Source organism: Melospiza melodia, chromosome 4 (assembly GCF_035770615.1).
Source record: "Melospiza melodia melodia isolate bMelMel2 chromosome 4, bMelMel2.pri, whole genome shotgun sequence".
NCBI classification, from domain to species: Eukaryota; Metazoa; Chordata; class Aves; order Passeriformes; family Passerellidae; genus Melospiza; species Melospiza melodia.
In genome coordinates, this window is record NC_086197.1 from 54141249 (window position 1) to 54160457 (window position 19209).

At 56.8% G+C, this 19209-nt stretch overlaps 1 protein-coding gene across 1 annotated transcript; it reads right to left on the bottom strand.

Annotated features, from left to right (window-relative positions):
- Nucleotides 1-6131: 6131 nt before the first annotated feature.
- Nucleotides 6132-16593, bottom strand: NPTXR (neuronal pentraxin receptor). Its single transcript, XM_063154561.1, has 5 exons — nucleotides 15825-16593; nucleotides 8833-9055; nucleotides 8447-8691; nucleotides 7960-8139; nucleotides 6132-7575 (listed from the first exon to the last, which is right to left on the bottom strand). The coding sequence occupies exons 1-5, from the start codon at nucleotides 16395-16397 to the stop codon at nucleotides 7351-7353; spliced, it is 1446 nt and encodes a 481-aa protein (XP_063010631.1). The 5' UTR covers nucleotides 16398-16593; the 3' UTR covers nucleotides 6132-7350.
- Between the last annotated feature and the right edge of the window lie 2616 nt (nucleotides 16594-19209).

Sequence of the window (19209 nt, forward strand, 5' to 3'; positions counted from 1 at the left end):
AACTAGGACAAATATAAGAACAAGGAGCGATTTGGGGCAATTTTGGGGTTTTTGTTTTTAACCACAGAATCAGGTTAGGAAGCCCTCTGAGATCATGGAGTGCAGCCTGTGACCGAATGCTGCCATGTCAGCCACACCACGGCACTGAGTGCCACCTCCAGCCTTTCCTTAAACACCGCCAGCGACGGAGGAGGCTCCACCACCTCCCTGGGCAGCCCATTCCCATGTCTAATCATGTTCTGTGAAAAAATTCCTGCGAATGTCCAGCCTGAACCTCCCTGGTGCAGCTTGTGACTGTGTCCTCTTGTCCTGTGTGGTTGCTTGGAGAAGAGGCTGACCCCACTTGGCCACAGCCTCCTTCAGGGAGCTGGGGAGTGATCAGGTGCCTGAGCCTCCCCTTCTCCAGGCCGAGCAACCCCAGCTCTCTCAGCTGCTCCTCACGGGATTTGTGCTCCAGACCATCTAGCAGCTCCCTTGCCTTCTCTGGCCATGCCCCAGCACCTCAAAGTCCTTCCTGAGCTGGGGGTTCCAGAGCTGGACGCAGTTCTCATTGTGTGGGAGTGGCAACAGCTCATGTTTGTATGTCAACAGGAGTGTAAAGAAGGAGAAAGTGATGCCGTGGGGATGAATCATGAGTTTGCAAACAGCTCCTATAGCACCAGCCTCCATCCCCCACAGAGAAAATCGCCTCCCTCCCGCCCTCCATAGCTTTATGCTTGTATAATGTCTGTTTGTTTTGAGGTTTTTCTTGGCTCTGGGCTTGCTACAAAACCTTTGTTGTCTCTGCACCCTGCTAGCCAAACATGGGTTGCCTCTAAACCAGGGCTTAAACAGTTTTCAGGGAGCTCCAGGGCTGCATTCGTCTGAAATTAACAAGGACGGAGAAGCAGCAAGCTCCGGGATAATACCAAGGGAAAGCACTTCCTGTGCAAAGGCCCAGCTGCTGGATGTGATGCCTGGTTTTCCATCAGTGGCCATCCTTGTCTTGCAGAGTGGCTCATGGGTCTGAGTTTTCATGTGGTGCTTGTGGCTGGTGTGTGCTTGAAACGTTCTTGCTGCTCGCTGCCTGCTGAAAGGAGAATTTGCTTTCCAGCTGTTTGAGAAGGAAAAGAGTGGGAGAGGAACAATCTGGGCACTCTCCTGCCCCTGCCAGCTCAGGAGTCCTCTTCCCTGCCTGTAGCACCAAGCTCTGCCCTGTGATCAGGGGAGAACAGCCCCTTGTTAATCTCTTCCAGGTTCAGCAGTGAATCCGACCTCCTGGCTGTCCTTTGCCTGACAGAGCAGTGCTGGGGGCAGGGAAGCTGCCTTTGGGCTTGGGAAGACAAAGCTGCAGTGATCATTTATATTTTCCTTTTCTGTCACTGCTGGTGGTGACAAAAATGAAGCACTGCCTCTTGTGTCACTTGTTCTCCTACTATTCCTGCCTCCTGGGCTAATTCCTTCTCCTTCCTCTTTTGGGCCTCTTGCAACAGAGCTAAAATTGTCAAGAGACAGATAAAAGCTGGGAGATCATCATTTTTTCTTTTCAGACAAGATAATTAGGAAGAGAATCTCTGTGAGGAAGAAGATCTTTCCATCATCATTACTTTATCTCCAGGCAGCTACTCTAATCTCTCCAGGGACACAGCTCTTTCAAGCACCGTGTTCTCGCTGTGGTTTTTTTAATGCTTTAATCCCTGTGTAGTTCACCCACTTTTACTACCAAGCAGCAAGTGAGTGTGAGCTGGGGTGTTTGTGTGCGTGTGCAGGGCAGAGCACACTTGCCTGAGTGATTCTGGGTTCAATTAAACCTGTTTTGGTTCTGGTCAGTGTGACCCCCAGGAGTGTTTCCCTCACGGAATGTGGGGACTGCTTGTGAGGGTTATTCATCAGTGGCTCCTAGGTGAGAAGCTAAAGGAAAATGGCCAAACAAAAACTGCACCGGGCCAAAGATAGGAAAATCCAATGTCTTTGTGACTGTGGTGAGTGATACAGTGGGGCTGCAAGACAGAGATGCCTCCTGAGGAAGGAGAGCGTTCTGCTGGCCTGCCTCCACCTACTGTGCCTTAACAAAATGTGAGCAGCTGGTTTCTGGAGCCCCAAGTGCAGGGATTCCACAGGCTGCCTCTGTATAACTGCAAGCCAGTGAGAGCCCTGTTGAGCCAGCAAAGGTTACATGTACTGCTCTTTTTGCTGCTGGCTCTGGTGGCACAGACAGCACGTCACCTGATCTTTAATTTCCAGTACTTGTGGACCAGGTACCCTTCTGTAGGTGAAAGCAAGTCCAGAGCAATGGTTCAATTCACCCCTGTGGGTCTGTAGGGAGGTGGAATTGTTGCTTCGCTCTGGCTGCTCATGCTGTATTTGCCACTAATCAGAGGTGGAAACTCTCTCATCCCTTTGTTTTCAGCAGCCACGGTGAAATGCGTTGAAACAAAGCACCTTTACTTTTTACCTTCTGGCATGAGGGTGTGTTGTACTCCTTAGCTGAGCACAGAAAAGTAACCGTTGGCTGCAAAATATACATATATGTAGTAAATACACAGCCTCGTGCTTTTTTTTAGTCATCTTCATTACCCAGACAGCAGGCTGACTCTTCACCAGGTGGAGTACATCCTTCTTTTCTTTCTTTTCTGACCTGCTTCTGGCCAGGTTTGGGGACTTCCCCATTGTCCCAGTGGGCACAGGCTCTGCCGTGCCCCAGCTCCTCTGTGTGGTGAAGCAGGGGGCTGGAGCTTGCTGTCCAGCCTGCCAGCACAGCCCAGGCACTGGGCACTGCTCCACAGCGCCTTGGGTGGCAACAGAGGGCCAAGGCTGGGGGCAGCTGCCCCAGCATGGGTGGGGGCAGCTCTCAGGAGGCCCTGTGGGAATGCTGAAGGCACATTTCTCTGGGATCAGAACCCCCAGCACGCTGAGCTGAGGGAAGGCAGAGATGGGGACGCCGGTGTGCAGGAATGGGTGGCAGCCTCTGTGCCAGAGGACAGGGCAGATTGCTTTGGGACAGCCTGATCCCCTGCTCTGCTGGAAAACACAGTGCCTCACGTGTTCCCGTAGCTACTAGCTCTAGTAAGGACAACTACGGTTAGTAAGGTCTGTTGCTGCAGCACTAGCAGCCGTGTGGGGGCTGTTCCTGTGCCAGATGCTCCGGAATCGTGGCGCATTCCCTGTGCGAGCACTGCACAAGTCTTAATGAGCCTTCCTGGCTCTGGGAGGGAGCAAGGGAGGCTCCCAGCAGGACAAGAGGTGAAAGGAGGCAATTAGGTAGCACCCCATTGCTGAGCAGGTAGTGGGGACTTTGGAAGTCACCTCCTGGGGACAAGTATTGGCTGGCTTGACCTCGTTTGAGGGCGCCAGGAGGCTGACACACTGCAGGGAGCTGTGACATGCAAACTCAGCTGAGGTTGCAGGTATTGGGGAGCACAGGAGATCCCCAAAGCCCACTCTGAAGTGGGGGTCCAAGGATTGCCCATGTCCCTGGGAAGGCAGAACCTGCATGGCCAGTGGTGCCCTCTGGAAAGAGGGGCAGGGGCTGGAGGGGTTCATAAATGCCAGTATTATTTTCTTTCCAAACACAAAAGTTTTCAAACACCATCAGGCCTGAAGGTTTCCCATCACCATGTTCAATTTGGTCTTCTTCACTGCCTGACAAACCCCTTTGGGAGTGTGGGCTGGGTGGTATTGGAGTCTGGCTAAGCCCCTGGCTAGCAGAAAGCCCTGCAGCAGCGAGTTCTGCAGATTAGGAAAGGAAATGGCAGCTCCTTTCCTCTCCTTGCAGCGTGCTTACAGCCCTTGACAGGGAGATGGAGGCCAGCACGTGGGCAGCATCCATCACTCCCGCCTGTCTCCCACACCATCTCCTCTTGTGCCAGCTCCTGCTGAGCTGCTGCAGCCCAGCTGTGCCCCTGCCCTGCGCTGCCCAGCTCTTGGGTGCCCTCCTCCTTTCCTCCCTGTCCTGGATGTCTGGGTACAACACAGCCAACCAGCTGAAGCATCTGCCTTCTCCACACCACTGTGAAATATTTCCTTCCTTACCCTCCTCTTTCCCCCAAGGCTGGCTTTGTTGTTCCTCATCTCTACTGTGCACAACATGTTGTTTTCCAGCCAGCTGCCCTTAGAGAGACACGGGGCTACTCCTGAGTGCTCCTGGTTAATTTAGAAGCGAGCAATATGTGTAAGTCATTGTAATTACTTCTTGCAGCCAGCAAAGCTATTGATTTGTCATCTCCTCTACCTTTTAAGCCCTGTTGCAGGTTTGCAGCTCTTGCAAGGCTCAGCTTACTGAAAAGAAATGGTCTCATCTTGCTCTCGTCCTCCTCAGACGGGTAAGAAGCAGACATTGCTTCCTGCAGAGAGCCAGGGCAGGATGGAAATCAAATATTTATTTCTGCTCTTCATTTGTGTCTCCCATCCAGTTTCTAATCTCTCCATAATGCCTTTGTTTCCTGAAGAGCCTTATAGTGGAAGCATTTGCTGGAAGATTTTAAAAGGTTTGGGAAAATTCTACCAAGTTTTCCTGTGTACCCCCAGGTCTGCCTAACTGGCTGTGAAGCTCTAGGGGAGAGGAGCTCATCCTGCAGAAGCTCTGCCACTGGGATCCCCCCATTCTCCTGTTCCAAAAGTGACAGATCCACATCCTGGGGACATGCACATGGCTGGGATTAGGATCATGCCAGCATCATTTGGCAGAGATGAGGAAGCCAGCACTGAAGGCCCTGATCAAGCATCTCCTGGTGTCCCCTTTGTTCCTGCTTTTCTGGAGAGGATTTGCACACAGTTTCAATGTGGGCTGGGTTTCCGGGCTCTGGAGGAGATGGGTGTTTTGCCAATAGCCTACATCAGTGGCCAGGCTGTTTCCATCCTCGTTTATCCTCTCACGTTTCTCCTGTCTTGGCCAGCAGCCCCAAGAGCCCTCTCACAGTGCTTCTGCAGTTTTGATAGCAGGGTGTTCTGGACCAGCTTCCCTCCCCCTTTAAACCTCTTTCTGAGTTTATGATCCCATCAGTGGCTTTTGACATTTCCTCCTCTAGAAAATGTTGCGCTCCTTAATGATGCTGTGTTATTTGGCACACGAGCAGATGGCACCTGTTGAACCCTCTCCTCTTAGTGATGGGTGTGAGCCTCCAGCTCGGCAAGGCCCTTGAACCAGTGTTCCAGCTGAAGTACATGCTTTTTCTTCAAAACCAGCCCTCAGCTTTGTGAAGATGTGCTGAAGGTGAGAGTGCCAGCCTTTCTTTTATGGCATTAAACACCCTCCAGAAGGAGAAGTGGGGGAGACGGGGCAGCTCTGACTCAGAGAGGAGATCCGACCAGCATGCCAGCAATGGGAAAACTCAGTCCTCTGGCTTTGTGCTCCATTTCCCCCAAATATTGGTGAAGCTGTGCCTTTTGTAGGAGGAGCAGGACCCACTGAGAGGCAAAAGCACCATGCAGACCTGGTCATGAATTGTTCTACAACAGGAGCTCCAAGAGTCATGCCTGAACCATCTTGTGCCTAGTTAGGTCAGAAACTCATTACTGGTACTTAATTAGATTTACACTCAATATGAGTTCCTTGCTATCATGCTCTGACTTAGAGGCCAGGATCTCTCACTTGTTTCTGCTTCCCTCCATGGAGAGTGTTTCCCTCAGCCCTCATGCCCCACCAGCAGCAGCCTGTACCCCATACTGCTCTGCAGTGGGGTAGAGCAAAGGTGGCCAGACTGTGACACCATCCCCTGCCCCTCTGGGGCAACAGTACCAAACCCCTGTGCTGATATTCCTGTAATGCCAGCAGTGGGACCAGCCAGCTCCCTTCAGTGGTGCAACCCTAAGCACCCTGGGGAGGTCACCCCATCTTGGGCTGACCTGTCCCGTCCATCCCCCCAGCAACCTCGCACTCTGCAGGAGGCTGGAACAGAAAACATCACGTTTATTGTTCACGATCAGCTTTACAAAAGAAACGTCCCAACAGGGGCACGTGTCAGGGCCCTTTTCACAAACGTGCATTGGAGAAAGCGCGCGAGCGAGCGAGGCAGGGGGCGAGGGAGAGGGGGCAGTTCCTCAGGGTACACGGAGGTCACAGTGTTCCCACTTGGCACACGGGCTGCCCCCATCCCCTCCGTGTCATTCCCAGTGGGCTGAGCCACCCCAGCACTGGCACAGACCCTGGGCGGGGAGGGGGCTGTCCCTTCTGCCAGCTTTGCCTCCCCCAGGGGAGGGGGCAGCTGTCACCCACAGTGGGACTTGGGGTAGGGGGAACACTGGAAGCTGAACACTGCTTTGAGCAACCATGAGAGCCCCGAAATAACCCTCCCACCCCCAGACACACACACACACACACACACACACACACACATATGTGCACATACACACACACACATATCGAGATGTTGGTGACCACGCAATGTGGAAACAGCGGATTCTCAGGCACTCCACAGGGAAAACACCAGCCTGCTCTTTCACCCTCCCAGTTTCAAGGCCAGTGGCAGCCCTGTTCCTGGCAAGGAGCGGCTAAAGAAGGGGACTCGGGTGGAACCAAGGACAGTAGCCCAATCCAGTACCAAAAGACTGGGGAATGGATGGCAGGGCTCCTCTGACTGCCACCACCCTCCATCTCTCTTTTTCTTGCTTTTGCTCCCTTCAATGGCAGTGCTTTCCCCCTCGGCCAGCGCTGGGGGAGATGCTTTGCCCCTTTTCCCCCATTCCCTTGGTGGCAGATCCGTTCCCCAGCTTGGAGGGGGTGGAGAGTCCTCTCTCCTCTCTGCCTTAAAAGCCTGGCTCCCCTCGGGGAGTCCTGCCCAAACAGGCAGCAGAGGCAGGGAAAGGGGTGCAGGGGGGTAAGTGCTCTGCCACTGATTCTCTGCCATTCTCCTTCAGCTTCCCTGGGGCCACATTTGAAAAACCAGGGCAGCAGGAGAAGGATGGGGTTAGAGGTGAGATCCTGGAATGCAGGCTCATAAGACTGGACAGTGAGGTTGCTAGAAATAAATAAGGTAAGGGGGTGTGTTCAGGTGATGCCTGCACGTTGGCATCCCACTAAGGCTGGACTGCACTCAAAGTGGATGGAGTTCTCCTTCCCACTTCCTGTTAGGTGTGACAAGGTGACGACCCTCACCGTACCAGGGACACCTGCAGGTACAGCGAGTTCCACCCAAAACAGAAGTGGGGCAAAATGAGACTCGGGAGCCAGCCTGCCAGGAATGAGGACAAGCCACAGCACCAGCACAGGGACAACAGGGAGGCTTCCAGGAGCCCCTCTCCCTCCTGGGACACCAGCACGGGGGGCTCAAGCATTGCCCCAGCAAGGCTCACTGGTCTGGGAGGGGAGAAAGGGGCTCCCTGCTCCAGGGCTGCCAGCGGGCTCCTCAGCGCTGGGGACAGGGCTGGGGCCACTCATGCCTTCCTCCCTTCCTCGCAGGCGGCAAAGCCCGCCTTGCTGGCACCTCCAAAGACCTCCACCGCCTGGTCGTCCCACTGGATCACATTCCCTTGGAGGTGGGAGGTGCAGTTAGCCAAGGCCAGGATCTCTGCTGGTGCCAGCATGTGGTCCCACACGCCAAACTGCGCCAGCTCTCCCACGAAGGCCTGTGTGGCGTCAAAGCGGCCCCCCAGGGTGTCCTGGGAAAGAGCAGGAGAGGCGATTGGACAGGGATGAAGAGAAGAGGAGCAACATGCATCCAGTGGGAAACAGCAAGGGAGAGAGGGAGAGGTTTGGGGAGAAGCAGAGCAAGGTGCTTGATGGCAAGGAGAGGAGGGGATGGATGCATGGAAGAGATTCAAGATGAGGCAGGGAGACCAAAGGGATAGGGAGAGGGAAGAGAAGACAATGATGGCACATGGCCAGCCTGGAGGCTGGATGAACAGGCAGGAGAGCCAACTGCCCTGCTGAGCGCTCCTGCCCACGCTGCCCCCTCCCCTTGCCCCATTTGGGGGCTCTTCCCCCAGCCAGTTCCCACCAGAGCGATGCTAACAGGCAGCTCTTGGTGTTGAACTGGTACCTACCTGCTCCTGACCCAGGATGATGACGCCCTGGGGCCTGATGGAATGCCAGGAGGCCAGGTTCTCACCGGCACCCCGCTGCTCCCCATCCTGGTACGCTGACCACTTGCCGTCCCGGGTGGTCCATGCCACGCAGACGTGGTGCCAGGCCTTGTCCTTCAGACTCAGCGGCAGCTGGGCAACCTGTGAGAGAGGAGCGAGATCCCGGTGCTCGGTAGGACTGCTGGGGAAGTCCGCTGGCAGGGCAAGCACTGCAGCCCCGTGGGGGTGGAGGCATCCCAAAATCTACAGACATCCAGATGTGCTGCTTCTCCCTCTCAGAACTAAGCCCAATTTCTCCCAATCCTCCTGCCTCCCACCATAAACCTAGGGCCCCTTCCTCCCAGCTCCCCCACACCAGTGCCCTTAAGAGTATAATTTCCTAGCAGGACTGAAGCAGGGAAGATGAGGGTAGGATTTCCTCTCCTGCCCCTCCTGCAACTGGGCTGACCTTGTCATTGATGAGCAGCTCCAGGGGGTTGGAGCCCCACTCCAACAGCACAATCTCGTTGGCTTGGCTCGGGACAGAGTAGGAGAACGGGGTGCCAATGCCTGCCAGGGCCTTGGACTTCAGCCACATGCAGATGGTGAAGGCGTACAGCTCCGGCAGGCTCTTCTTCACGCGGGCATACATGTAGTTGTTCTGCACAGGGATGGTCACCTTGAAGGCATCAGGAGGGCTGTAGCCCAGTGGTCCTACGCATCAAGGGTGGGGAGGAGAGAGGAAGGTCAGCACCTGTAACTGGGATAGGGTGACCTGTCCTGGGGCTCTCCTGGTGATGTACCTCAGGGTAGGAGCCCTGTGCCCCACCTCCATCCCCGCAGGGCAGGACTCACCGTGCTCCAGCTCCGTCACCCGGTTCTGGAGGGAGCTCAGCTCCTTCTCGATGTTGTGCTGCTGCTGGCTGTGGTCAGTGCTGGCGGCCTGGCGCTCCTTCTGCAGGGTCAGGATCTTGGAAAGGAGCTGCTCCTCCAGCTGCTCCATCTTGGTGTGGAGGGCATCACGGGCAAGGGCCGGGGCAGTGGGTGCTGAGCCATTGGTGCGGGCTGGCAGCTCCTGCTGCACTTGCGGCAGCCACGACAGCGGGAATGGCAGGGACAAAAGAGAAAATTCAGCACAGTGTCACCATAAGAGTTAAAATAAGGACATGCCCAGCCTGCAGCACTACAGGTAGTGCTGGGATGACAGTCCCATATCCGCACTGGGGTCTTCTCCAAGAGCCTCCAGCTGACTTTGTACCTCCCCTCTTAAAACCCCCGTTGAGCTCATTCCTGCAAAACGAAGCTTGGCTGCTCTTAATGACTTTCTGCTGCTTCAGAGACAGAGCAAGGATGGGATGTTTGGGTCATCCCTTGGCTCTGCTCCTGCAGGCAGCCTCCCACGATGAGGAAATGATGCAGGCAGGACCTTGGATCTCCCGGCCACTCCTGCTGCTTGTGAGGCTGCTTACCTATAGCCAGCACGTTAACATCACTTAATGGGCTGTAATCCTCTTAGCCGAGCTCAGCTGGCGTGCGGGGGTGTGTGCACGTGTGCCAGGTAGCTCTCCATAAGCCAACCTCTCCCGGTGCACCAGGATGGCAGGGACAAGTGGGACTGGTGCCAGGCTGTCATGTCTCGGGCCCTCAAGGCATGAGCCATTACCTGGGGACATCGAGCCTGTCTTGTCCTATCAGGGTTAACACTCAGACCAAAACTCTTCCCATGGCAAATCCAACACAGCAGATGGTGAAGATGCTCCCAGCTGCTACTGCACTCTGCAAAGACCCCAGATCCCACCTTACTGGGAGACCCCATCCCAGCTGGAAGAAAAGCAGTCTGGAAGGGAGAAAGTGACCCTTTACCATGCTCCTGGAGTTTCTTGGTAAATAGGAGCCCTCTTCTTTCCCCGTGCCCTTGATGCATTAGTGTCTCTGCCATGGGCTCTGAAAGATGACAACCACCTTCTCTGTGTTGCCAGACCTTCCCAGAGGTGCTGGAGCAGCCATGGAGACCCTTGCCTTGGCTCCTCTGGCACCAAGGGATATGCATGCCTGCTTCAGCCCTGGTCATTCACAGGGCTGGTGCTGGCAGGACATGGGGGATACCATCCCTGTGGATCTGAACAGACTCCCTCCTGCCTCAGAGCTGGCCTGGGGGAGGTCAGCACACTCACCTGTGGTTGTGATTCCCTGTTTTTTCTTACTTCTTATATCCAGCTTCTCCAGGCTGGACAGGATCTCATAATCACACACACAAAGCTGAAGGAGAGGGATGCCTGCTCACCTCACCCCTAATCTTTGCTATCCATCAGGAACAACAAAGGGGAGGGGAAGGCTGGAGGAAAGTCAGGTTTGGCTGGGCAGGATGCAGCCTTGGCGGATGGGAACAGCAGTGAGAGGAAAAGTGAGAAGATGGTGTTGGTGTGAGCACAAATGTACCCACTCTGGGCAACAAAGTGCTCAGGCTACAAATAAAGTGGAAGTTATGATGCCCCAAGGTTGGCAAGAGCTGCCAGTAGGGTGTGCCAGGGCAAACCCACAAGTTCTGTGAGGAAAACCAACCTGGAAAAGCAAAACCCAGCACATAAAGAGAGGTTGTGCAGGGGATATCTGCCAGCCCTGACCAAATGCCAGCTCTCACTGCCAGCTTGCTCCGGGCAGCACTAAGGATGCTCTTGCAGTGAGAACAAAACCTCTCTGGTAAGCTAAAAGTGCCCAGCAAAGAGCATCCTGACTTTGGTCTTTGCAAAATTGAACGATTAGCTGATGGGAAAGGAGCTTTAACTATTTTGCTGGGGTTTGCTGGTGGTTTTTTGTGGGGTTTTTGGTGGGGTTGTTTCTGGTTTTTGGGTTTTTTGTTGGTTTTGGTTTTTTTTTGTGGGGTGGGTTCTTTAAAGGGGTCTTGGGCACTGCATGACAGGCAGGGTAGAGATGGCAGGAGGGAAGGGAAGTGCAAAGTTTAATTCTCATCCTCGTGGCAGGGACAGTTCCCACCTGAGCTGTCAGCATTTCTACCCAAGCTGAGGTATGGCTGCACTGGCAGGAGGCAGCACAGGTGGGATGGGGCTGCCTTTGCCTCTGTGGCCACATCCCGTGGGCTCCAGGAGCTTTTCTTGTCCTTTCAGGCTGCCTGGCTAGAGCGGGGGCTGGCACGCTCCTGTCTGCCGCACGCTTTGATTGCTCGAGCTGCGGGTTTGGAGCCTACGTCCCTGCTTTCATGCACGGCTCCATCTGTTAATGATGAAAAAAGAAAAAGCTGGGAGATTTTGTCACTCTCACTAGCCCCCGATAGCCTGCCCTACATTATTCAGTAGTGACTGAGTACTTTTTTTTACCTCCTTCTTCCTCTTGCTTTTCTCCCTGCTGCTATTTTCTTCCCTCTGTAACTTTTCTCCCTATGGCTTTTTCCTTTCTCTGGCTCCATCTCTTCCTGTTGCTCCTCTCCATGCCACACACTGTGTCTTTCCCTTTTTGCTCACTTTCTTCCCCCCTCCTGAGTTTTTCCCCATCCAGTCCTCTCTCCAGCTCTTGCTGGTCCTTCCCAGTTGGCAGCCAGGGTAGCACAGCCGGAGCCACATGGCCGACTGAACCATTGCTGCCCCCATGCTCCTTCTGGAAAGGGATTATAGCCTGCACCCTCATCTGGCAGGGTTTCAGGGCCGTCCCAGCAAACACCATCCACATCCCTGCAGACAGATGATGGCTGGACGGGAGCCTGGACTCCCCATTCTGCCCCGTGCAGCTGCGTTGTGCTGGGTGATCCCCCTGATGCCAGGCTGGGCTGCATCCCTGAGCCGTGATCCTCGTCTCCGAGCGGCTGCTCGAGCATCTTTCTCACAAGGCAAATTATTTGCAAAATTATTAATGGTTGATGTGCAGCTGTTATTTACTGGTGACCTTTGGGGAGGGGAAAGGGGGGAAGCTCCTTCTCCCTGGTTGTTCGGCAGGCACCCGGCTTCCCATCTGCCGCCGCACCGGCAGCAGGGGAGTGGGCAGTGCCTGTGGGGGAGGCTCCTTCCACGCTTTTTGGCCACCAGAACCGGCAAAAAAGATTGAAAGATGCCAGGTAATATTAATCACGTTAAATGTCAGCGGCTGGCAGGGTGGGGAGGGGGAGGTGGGGGCAGGGGCTGCGGCAGCCACGCCGGCGGGCGCTCTCTGGGGCCGCAGCCCTCCGTCAGCAAATGCACTTTGATTTACATAAGGAGATCAGAGCCTCATTTACTAATGCACCGGCAAATCTGGGCGCTGCTGCTCCCCCTCAGCCCCCAGCTCACCAGTGCCCACCTTGGCTGCTGGGACAGGGCAGGCAGGAGCACAGGGGGATGCCTGTTGGATGGAGCCCTGGCACATCCCAGGGATCAGGGTGCACACACACAGCAGACCCGTTCTGCTCCTTGGACCCATGAATCCTCACAGGCTGCACAAAACTCCTCAGCAGCTGCCACCTTGGGATACTCCCTGCAGCAGGACAGCACACCTGCTGCACCAGGGCTTTTGGACACTGCCACCTCTTTGGACCCAGGCAGGACCTTGGGGATCATTAAACTCCAAAAGGGACTGCATGGAGTAGAAGAAAAACAGGGATGCATCAGCCTTTCCCTCTTCCTCACAACAGAAGTGCTCGCTGTTGATCCTGTCTCCCTAAAATCTCACTCGGTGGAGGGGGGCTGGGACTGTCACAATTTGGGTGCTTACATCCCTGCACTGCTGGAGACTGAAACAAGAGGGAAGCAGCTTGGTCACTACCATTCCCATTCCCTTACCCGAGGGTTTCCTGCCAGCAGCCAGGCCCCCAGCTGCAATGGCACAGCCAGGAACGTGCTGAGGAGCAAACAGGCTGTTGCAATTCCACCAGGTCCCCACGGAGCCCATCAGGCCGTCCCCTCTCCCCTGCAAGGGATGATGGGGAGAAGGGGGGCATCTGCATCTCGGCACAGCCCAGGCAGCCAAGGTGATTCTCTCCCCGATCCCTTTCCATTTGCAGCAATAAGTAAAAGCATGGAGAAGGAGCACCTGGGTCCCTCAGCTCTGTGTTCCAAGATGCACCAGGGTGTACAGACATGAGCACGTGCTGAGCCAAAGGGGGGGACCCTCAAAACCAGGATGAAAAAGCCTAACTAGGCTGCTGTGCATGAGGAAAGGACCATCAGTACCGGGGTGGCGTTAGGAAGAGGTGAGGGAAGATGTGTGAATGCTGTGCTGATGCTAGCCCAGCCCCACAGAAATGGCAGGGGACAAAGAGCGAGACTGTGGGAGCCCTCCCTGCATCCTGGGAAATCCTTCTGCCATGCCGACAAAATTAAGGAACAAATGCCTTAATAGGTTTCTCAGTGCATGAATAAATCTTGTTATGCCTTACAGACAGGGCTGAGAGTGCCCAGATTAGATCAGCAATCTTCCACCAGCCCCCTCCCTGCAGTCCCAGCTCTGAGGCATCCAGCAGTAATCCCTGCTGGCAAACCTGCCTGGAGACTCCCTGGGACGCAGCCTTCCCAGAGCGGCTCATGGCATTTTGTGTCATCTCTCTTCTGAGACTAAGCCACCACACACTTGGCAGCATTTCCTCTCCTTCCCAATGGGTTTTGCAGTCTTCAGCACATGGGGGCCACCCCGGGACTGTCCCCATCCAGGTCACCTTTTGGGACGGTCACTGCCATGATCCAGGACAGCTGTGGAGGCTGAGAGTGCCTCCCAGGCCATGGGTACCCCAGGAAGGCTCCCAGGGCTGACAGCCAAAGCCATGCGGGACAGAAGATGCAGGTGCTCCACCAGGAAGTTTTAGCTGTCTGCTCCTGGGGTGGGAGGCAATTTGGAGAGGGACACCACAGGCAACTGTCCCTGGATGGCTGAGGTGTGACCACGAGGCTCAGCTGGCTGGGCTGCAGCCCTCACAGGGCTGTGGTGCCCACCGGTGACACTTTTCACCAGGACAAAGACCAGCCCACCTGTTACATGCTGCTCCATTTCCTCACCTGCCAGGGCTCACTGAGCCTCAGGGCGCTGTGTCTCCCTGCAGAGTGTACCTGGGACTCCCAGGCCCCTGGCAGCACAAACCCGAACAGTTTTGGTCCTGTGCCACTTGGCTTCCTCGTCACTGTGTGCCTGAGCCCCGTCCCAGCACCGCTTCAGGCTCCCCGGGCACATGTGACAGCCTGCTCCAACCCTGGTGAGCTTCACCCTCTCCCTTCTCCACCCAAACCTCCCACCATCCCCAGAAACCCGAGGAAAGGGGCCAGGGCAGCTCGTGGGTGGTGCTGCCCCACAGAGAAGAGGGAGAGCATGGCTCTGTGACCTGATGCTCCCCAAGATCCAAACTGATGTGCTGGGCACCATCCCCCCTGCATTGTCTAGGATACGTGTGCAGAGACCTATTTCCCCAATTTATCATTGGGTGAGCATACCTGCTGTGTTATTCCACTGATGGAAAATCATTTGTGCAGGACTGCAGGGGTTTCTTGGGGGCTCCCTTTGGCTCCCTTTGGCTCTGGGCAACATGTCAGACAGGCTGCACATCCCACTGTCCCAGCATGTGCCTGGCATCCCTCCGTGTTTCTTCTTGTGCCTGTGTGTGCATTACCCTGGCAGCTCACAGGTGCTTCCTCTCTGGTCTTCCAGCTCTTTTCCTTCTTGTGTTTGTGTGTTTATTTGCCTTTCTCTGTCTTTTTATTCCTGTTCATATCTCCATTGCTTACAATAACCCTCTCTCCCAGTCTCATTTCTCAGCCAGTGACCTCGGTGGCTCTGAATTTCCCATTTCCACTGCCTGTTGCTGTGCCCACATGTCTGTAGTGAGGGGGGCAGAGGGGCAAGGAGAAAGTGGTTGTCTGAGGAGAGGGACCCCAAAGGGTGCTGGATGATCCCCCTCCTAGCTGCACACTCCAGGGAAGAGTGGAGAGGGCAACAGGAAACTGAACAGGAAGATGAGAAGGTTGAGGACTCGCAGGAGGCTCCTTGCAGGTGGCTCTGACGCCTGACAGACCTCAGGGAATTGCTCCTACCTGGAGCAATTCCCACAGGGAAAACAGACATCTCTCCTCTTGCAGCTCTCACGTGCCATAGCCATATCCTGCAAAGTCTGCCAAGTTCCGTGGGACTGCTGAGTCCAAATCAGCCCAAATAAATCAACACTCACATGCACTCCATGATGTGCCCCATGCCAGGCATCGTGGCAGAGCCTCTGGTGCTGCTGGATTGTGGCTGGGCCAGGGCTGAGCCTGCCGGGCACATGCTGCACAGCTGCTACAGAATGGGGATCAGGGCTCTGATCCCAAGTGCCAACAGCCCAATGCCACAGGAATGGGCACCGTGAACGACTCCAGTTGTGCCCTTCTCTCTCCAGCTCCTAGGGACCGTGTGGGAAAGGGTGCCAGGCTCACGGTGGGGGGCACTGCACTTTACTTTGTGAGATGTCCCATTCATAACCATGATGGCATCAGATGGGATTTACCTTTTTGCTAAAGGGCAGGGTCTGGCTGCCAGAGCTGCCAACCTGCTCTGGAGGAGTCCTTAACAGGTGCCATGGGGCAAGCAAGGTGTCCTACCTGGGTGCAGACTGTGGGGTAACTGGGGCAGCCCTAGTGCTTTGGGACTACCCTGCATGGAAAGGAGAGAGGAGGGCTCAAGGTGAGTGCCTTGCCCCTGGGCAGAGATCTCAGGAAAGAGGGAGGCAGGGACAACCTTCCTGGAGTCTCATGAGGGGAACGAGCTAGTTCGGGGTGCATGTGGCTGCAGGCCTGGGGAAGGGCACGTGTGGGAGCATCTTTCCCTGGGAGCATCCCCCCAGCCCCCCAGGAGCAGCATCCCCTGGGAGCATCCCGCCCAGTCCCCAGGAGCATCCCTCGCACCTCTATCCGGTCGATTCGGTCCTGGAGGGTGCGGACAGCCTCCTCCAGCTCCCGCACGGCGGGCGGCTCGTCGGGAGGGTGGCCCATGGTGCCGGGGCGCGGGGCGGCGCGGAGCCCGGCGGCGGCGGGGGGCGCGGGGCCGGGGGGGCTCCGCAGGCCGCCCTCGCAGCGGCTGAGCTTGCCGGTGAGCTCCCGGATGGTCTCCTGGTCCATGCGGATCCGCTCCTTCTGCTCCAGCGCCGTGCGGCGCAGCTGGGCCGCCGCGCTCCGCAGCGCCAGCAGCTCCTCGGGGCCGGCGGCGCTGCCGGCGGCGGTGCCGGTGCCGGCGGCCGGGCACTCGGTGCTCAGCGGGGTGCAGACGAAGCGGCTGAAGAGCGGCGGCCCCCCCGGCAGGCGCGGCCCGGCGCTGGCCAGCGCCTCGGCGGGGCCGTGCAGCGCTCCCAGCCCCTTGTCGGCGGCGGGCAGCAGGGCGGCGGCGGCCGAGTCATTGTCGGCGGCGGCGGCGGGCGCGGCGGTGCCGGCCGGGTGGACGCTGGCGATGATGCAGATGATGGCCCCGAGGAAAGCCAGCATGCCCGCCGCCAGCAGCACCGCCAGAAACTTCAGGGTGGCAGCGGCGTGGGGGGCCCGAGCCCGCGGACGGCGAGAAAACAAAGCGGGCGGGGATGGAGAGCGGGACGGACGGCCGGAGGGACGCACGGGCTGCCCGGAGGGAGCGGGCGGGGAAGGACGGTACCGGCAGCAGCACCGGCGCCGGGGCCCCGCCGCGCCGCGCCGCGCTTATATGTGCCGGGCGGCGCCGCCCGCACCGCACCGCGCCGCCCCCGCCGCCGCCCCCGGCCCGGCCCCGGCCGTGCCCCCGGCCGTGCCCCTCTCAGTGACCCCCCCTTCCCGCTGAGCACCCTCCCCGGGCTGCACCGGCGGCGGTCCGAGCGCTGGGCAGCGAGCGGCTGAGCGAACGGAAAGGGCAGGGAGGGCGCCCCGGGGGCACTCGGGGACGGGGCCAGCCCTGCCTCGGGCTCGCTGGAGTCAGCCCGGCGGGAGCCTCTGGCGAGAAGATGCTGCTCCGGCACAGCCCAAGGGATGACTTTTGCCCTGCGAGATGCCTAGGCTGGCAGTAAAGAACCGCTTGATACCCCGAGGGTGACAGCCTCGTAATCAGTCATTCCCTGTGGTGGTCTTTCGGGTCTTTTCCTCCTTTCTCCTAAAAATTGAACTACAAACTTCCTAGCTGTCTTGCTCTCCCACCTCAGACAGGACTGTTGCAGAGACCTGCCGTGGGCTGCCTCACCCTCTGCCCCACAAACGCCTGTTATCGATTTGGGAAACAAAGACACACGTTTAATCTTCCCCCACCATCCCTCTAGTCTGCGCTGCTCACGGACGAGCTGCTCCAGACAGCCACTTTCTCCTTGCTCCAATAGAGGCTGTGCCTTGCCCTCTCCTGTTCCCAGGCGCACTGGGGCCTTGGCGACGCAGGCCTGCCCAGAAAAGAGGAGCAGAAGAGGGAAAACAAACAAAATCAATTTCAAGGTCTAGTCAGTAATGGCAGGAAATCCTTCCTAGCAGGCAGGGAAGCAGGAGCATGTGTGTTTAAAACAGCTCCAGTGCTGGGTATGAAACAACGGTAAAGATTACCTCTTCTTTCCTCCCAGGCATATTTGAGGGGATAGCAAGGGAGCCAGAGCTACAAAAAACTCCTCAAATTTGGCCGTTGACAGCGTACAGTCACCCTCTCTCCCCACAGAAAGCAGGGTACCCCAGCCCCCCAAAACCATCACCCCGGAGCCAACAAGAGACCTGCCTGACTTGTGGTGCCGCAAGGCTGTGGGGAGGAGGAGAGGAAGACAGAAGGGGAGGTTGAAGGAAGAGTAGAGATGAAGGGAATGCTGAGGAGGAAAAGCAGAGCTGGACATGGAGCAGTCTGGGCAGGGGAATGTGAAGGAAGCCCAAGCAACAGAGTCTGGCCCTGGTGGCGAGGCCGGTGAGTGCTGTGGGACGGTGAGTGCTCGGTGTGATGGGACAAGTGGGCACTGGTGCAGGATGCAAAGGAAACAGAAGCCTGCACCCCACGACATGAGGGGAGGCCCCCAGCCTCCAACCTGTCCCTTGCTAACACTGGCAGAGCTTTGCACCCTGCTGTGTCACCCCCTGCCTGCTGCACGCCCACCCTGGCAGCACCGAGGCAGGAGTGGAACTGAGAGGAGCCCATCTGAGAGCTGCACCAGGCCATCCCACAGTGCAGGGGCAGTGTGAGAGCTGCACCAGGCCACCCCACAGTGCAGAGCAGTGTGAGAGCTGCACCAGGCCACCCCACAGTGCAGGGCAGTGTGAGAGCTGCACCAGGCCATCCCACAGTGCAGAGCAGTGTGAGAGCTGCACCAGGCCACCCCACAGTGCAGGGCAGTGTGAGAGCTGCACCAGGCCATCCCACCCACAGTGCACAGATCAGGGTGGGAGGGTTATCCTTTATCTGCTGCCCTGTGGGAAAAGTGCCATAGGCTTCTATATAGCTTCTTGCCAGGGGAAGTGATGATTTGCACTGTGCAGATTTTATTACCAAAGGTTGCAGGAGCATGGTGGCAAGGTTTGTACCTCTGGCTGATGCTGCTCTGGCAGTGAGGGGAAGGGTGAGCCCTTCTGCACCAGCCTGGCCCCACTCATGCAGGCTGGCATGGGAAGAGTTGGGTATCGCAGCAGGGCAGGCCTCAGCTCTCCCACGGTCCAGACCTGTCCCTCAGCAGGCACCACAACTTCTTCCCAGAGACAAAGAGGTGACAAAAATAGATTTTCACAGGGAGTGATGACTCAGACCGGTGAGTGGCCAGAGCAGCCTCCCTGTCCCATGAATAACAACTCAGAGATGCTCGGTGGGCAGCCGGCCCTCGCAAGGACGGTGCGTGACAGGGTGAGGAAGGCAATGTGGGGCTTTTTTGGTTGCTGGTATGAGCAGGATTGGTGACAGAAGCTGGATTTAACAAGAGCTCATGGATTCAGCCCAGAGGGACTGGGAGAGAGCAATTAAGGGATTTTCTTCCATTTAATTAACACCAAAATGGTGTCTGGGACTAGCAGCTGTCCCCAAGGGGCAGCTGCAGACAGGGTCAAGGCAGGACAAGGGGTCACCCTGCTGTGCCCCCTGGGTGAGAGGGACGTTTGGGATAGAATGCTGGCTTATGGAGAAGGACATCTGCTGTTCCAAGGCTGCCCTGCACCCAACCCTCCCCACAGGAACCAGGCAGCTCCATCCTGGCCAGCATGAAACCCTGGCCCATTCATGATGCTGAGGCCAGCAGAGTGGTGGGGTGAGGGAAGGGGGGAAACCTTTTCTCAGGGGAGTGTAAGCTGATGCCTCTGAGCTGGGGGATTCTCTCCTCCCAGGTCA

Bases quoted from the DNA above. Each gene is read 5' to 3' on its own strand.
- NPTXR (XM_063154561.1), bottom strand. From the start codon at position 16,397: ATGCTGGCTTTCCTCGGGGCCATCATCTGCATCATCGCCAGCGTCCAC. The intron at 9,056-15,824 runs GTGCGAGGGATG...CCGCAAGTGCAG, and splicing joins ACCGAATCGACCGGATAGAG to CAGGAGCTGCCAGCCCGCAC. The intron at 8,692-8,832 runs GTGAGTCCTGCC...CTTGATGCGTAG, and splicing joins GGTGACGGAGCTGGAGCACG to GACCACTGGGCTACAGCCCT.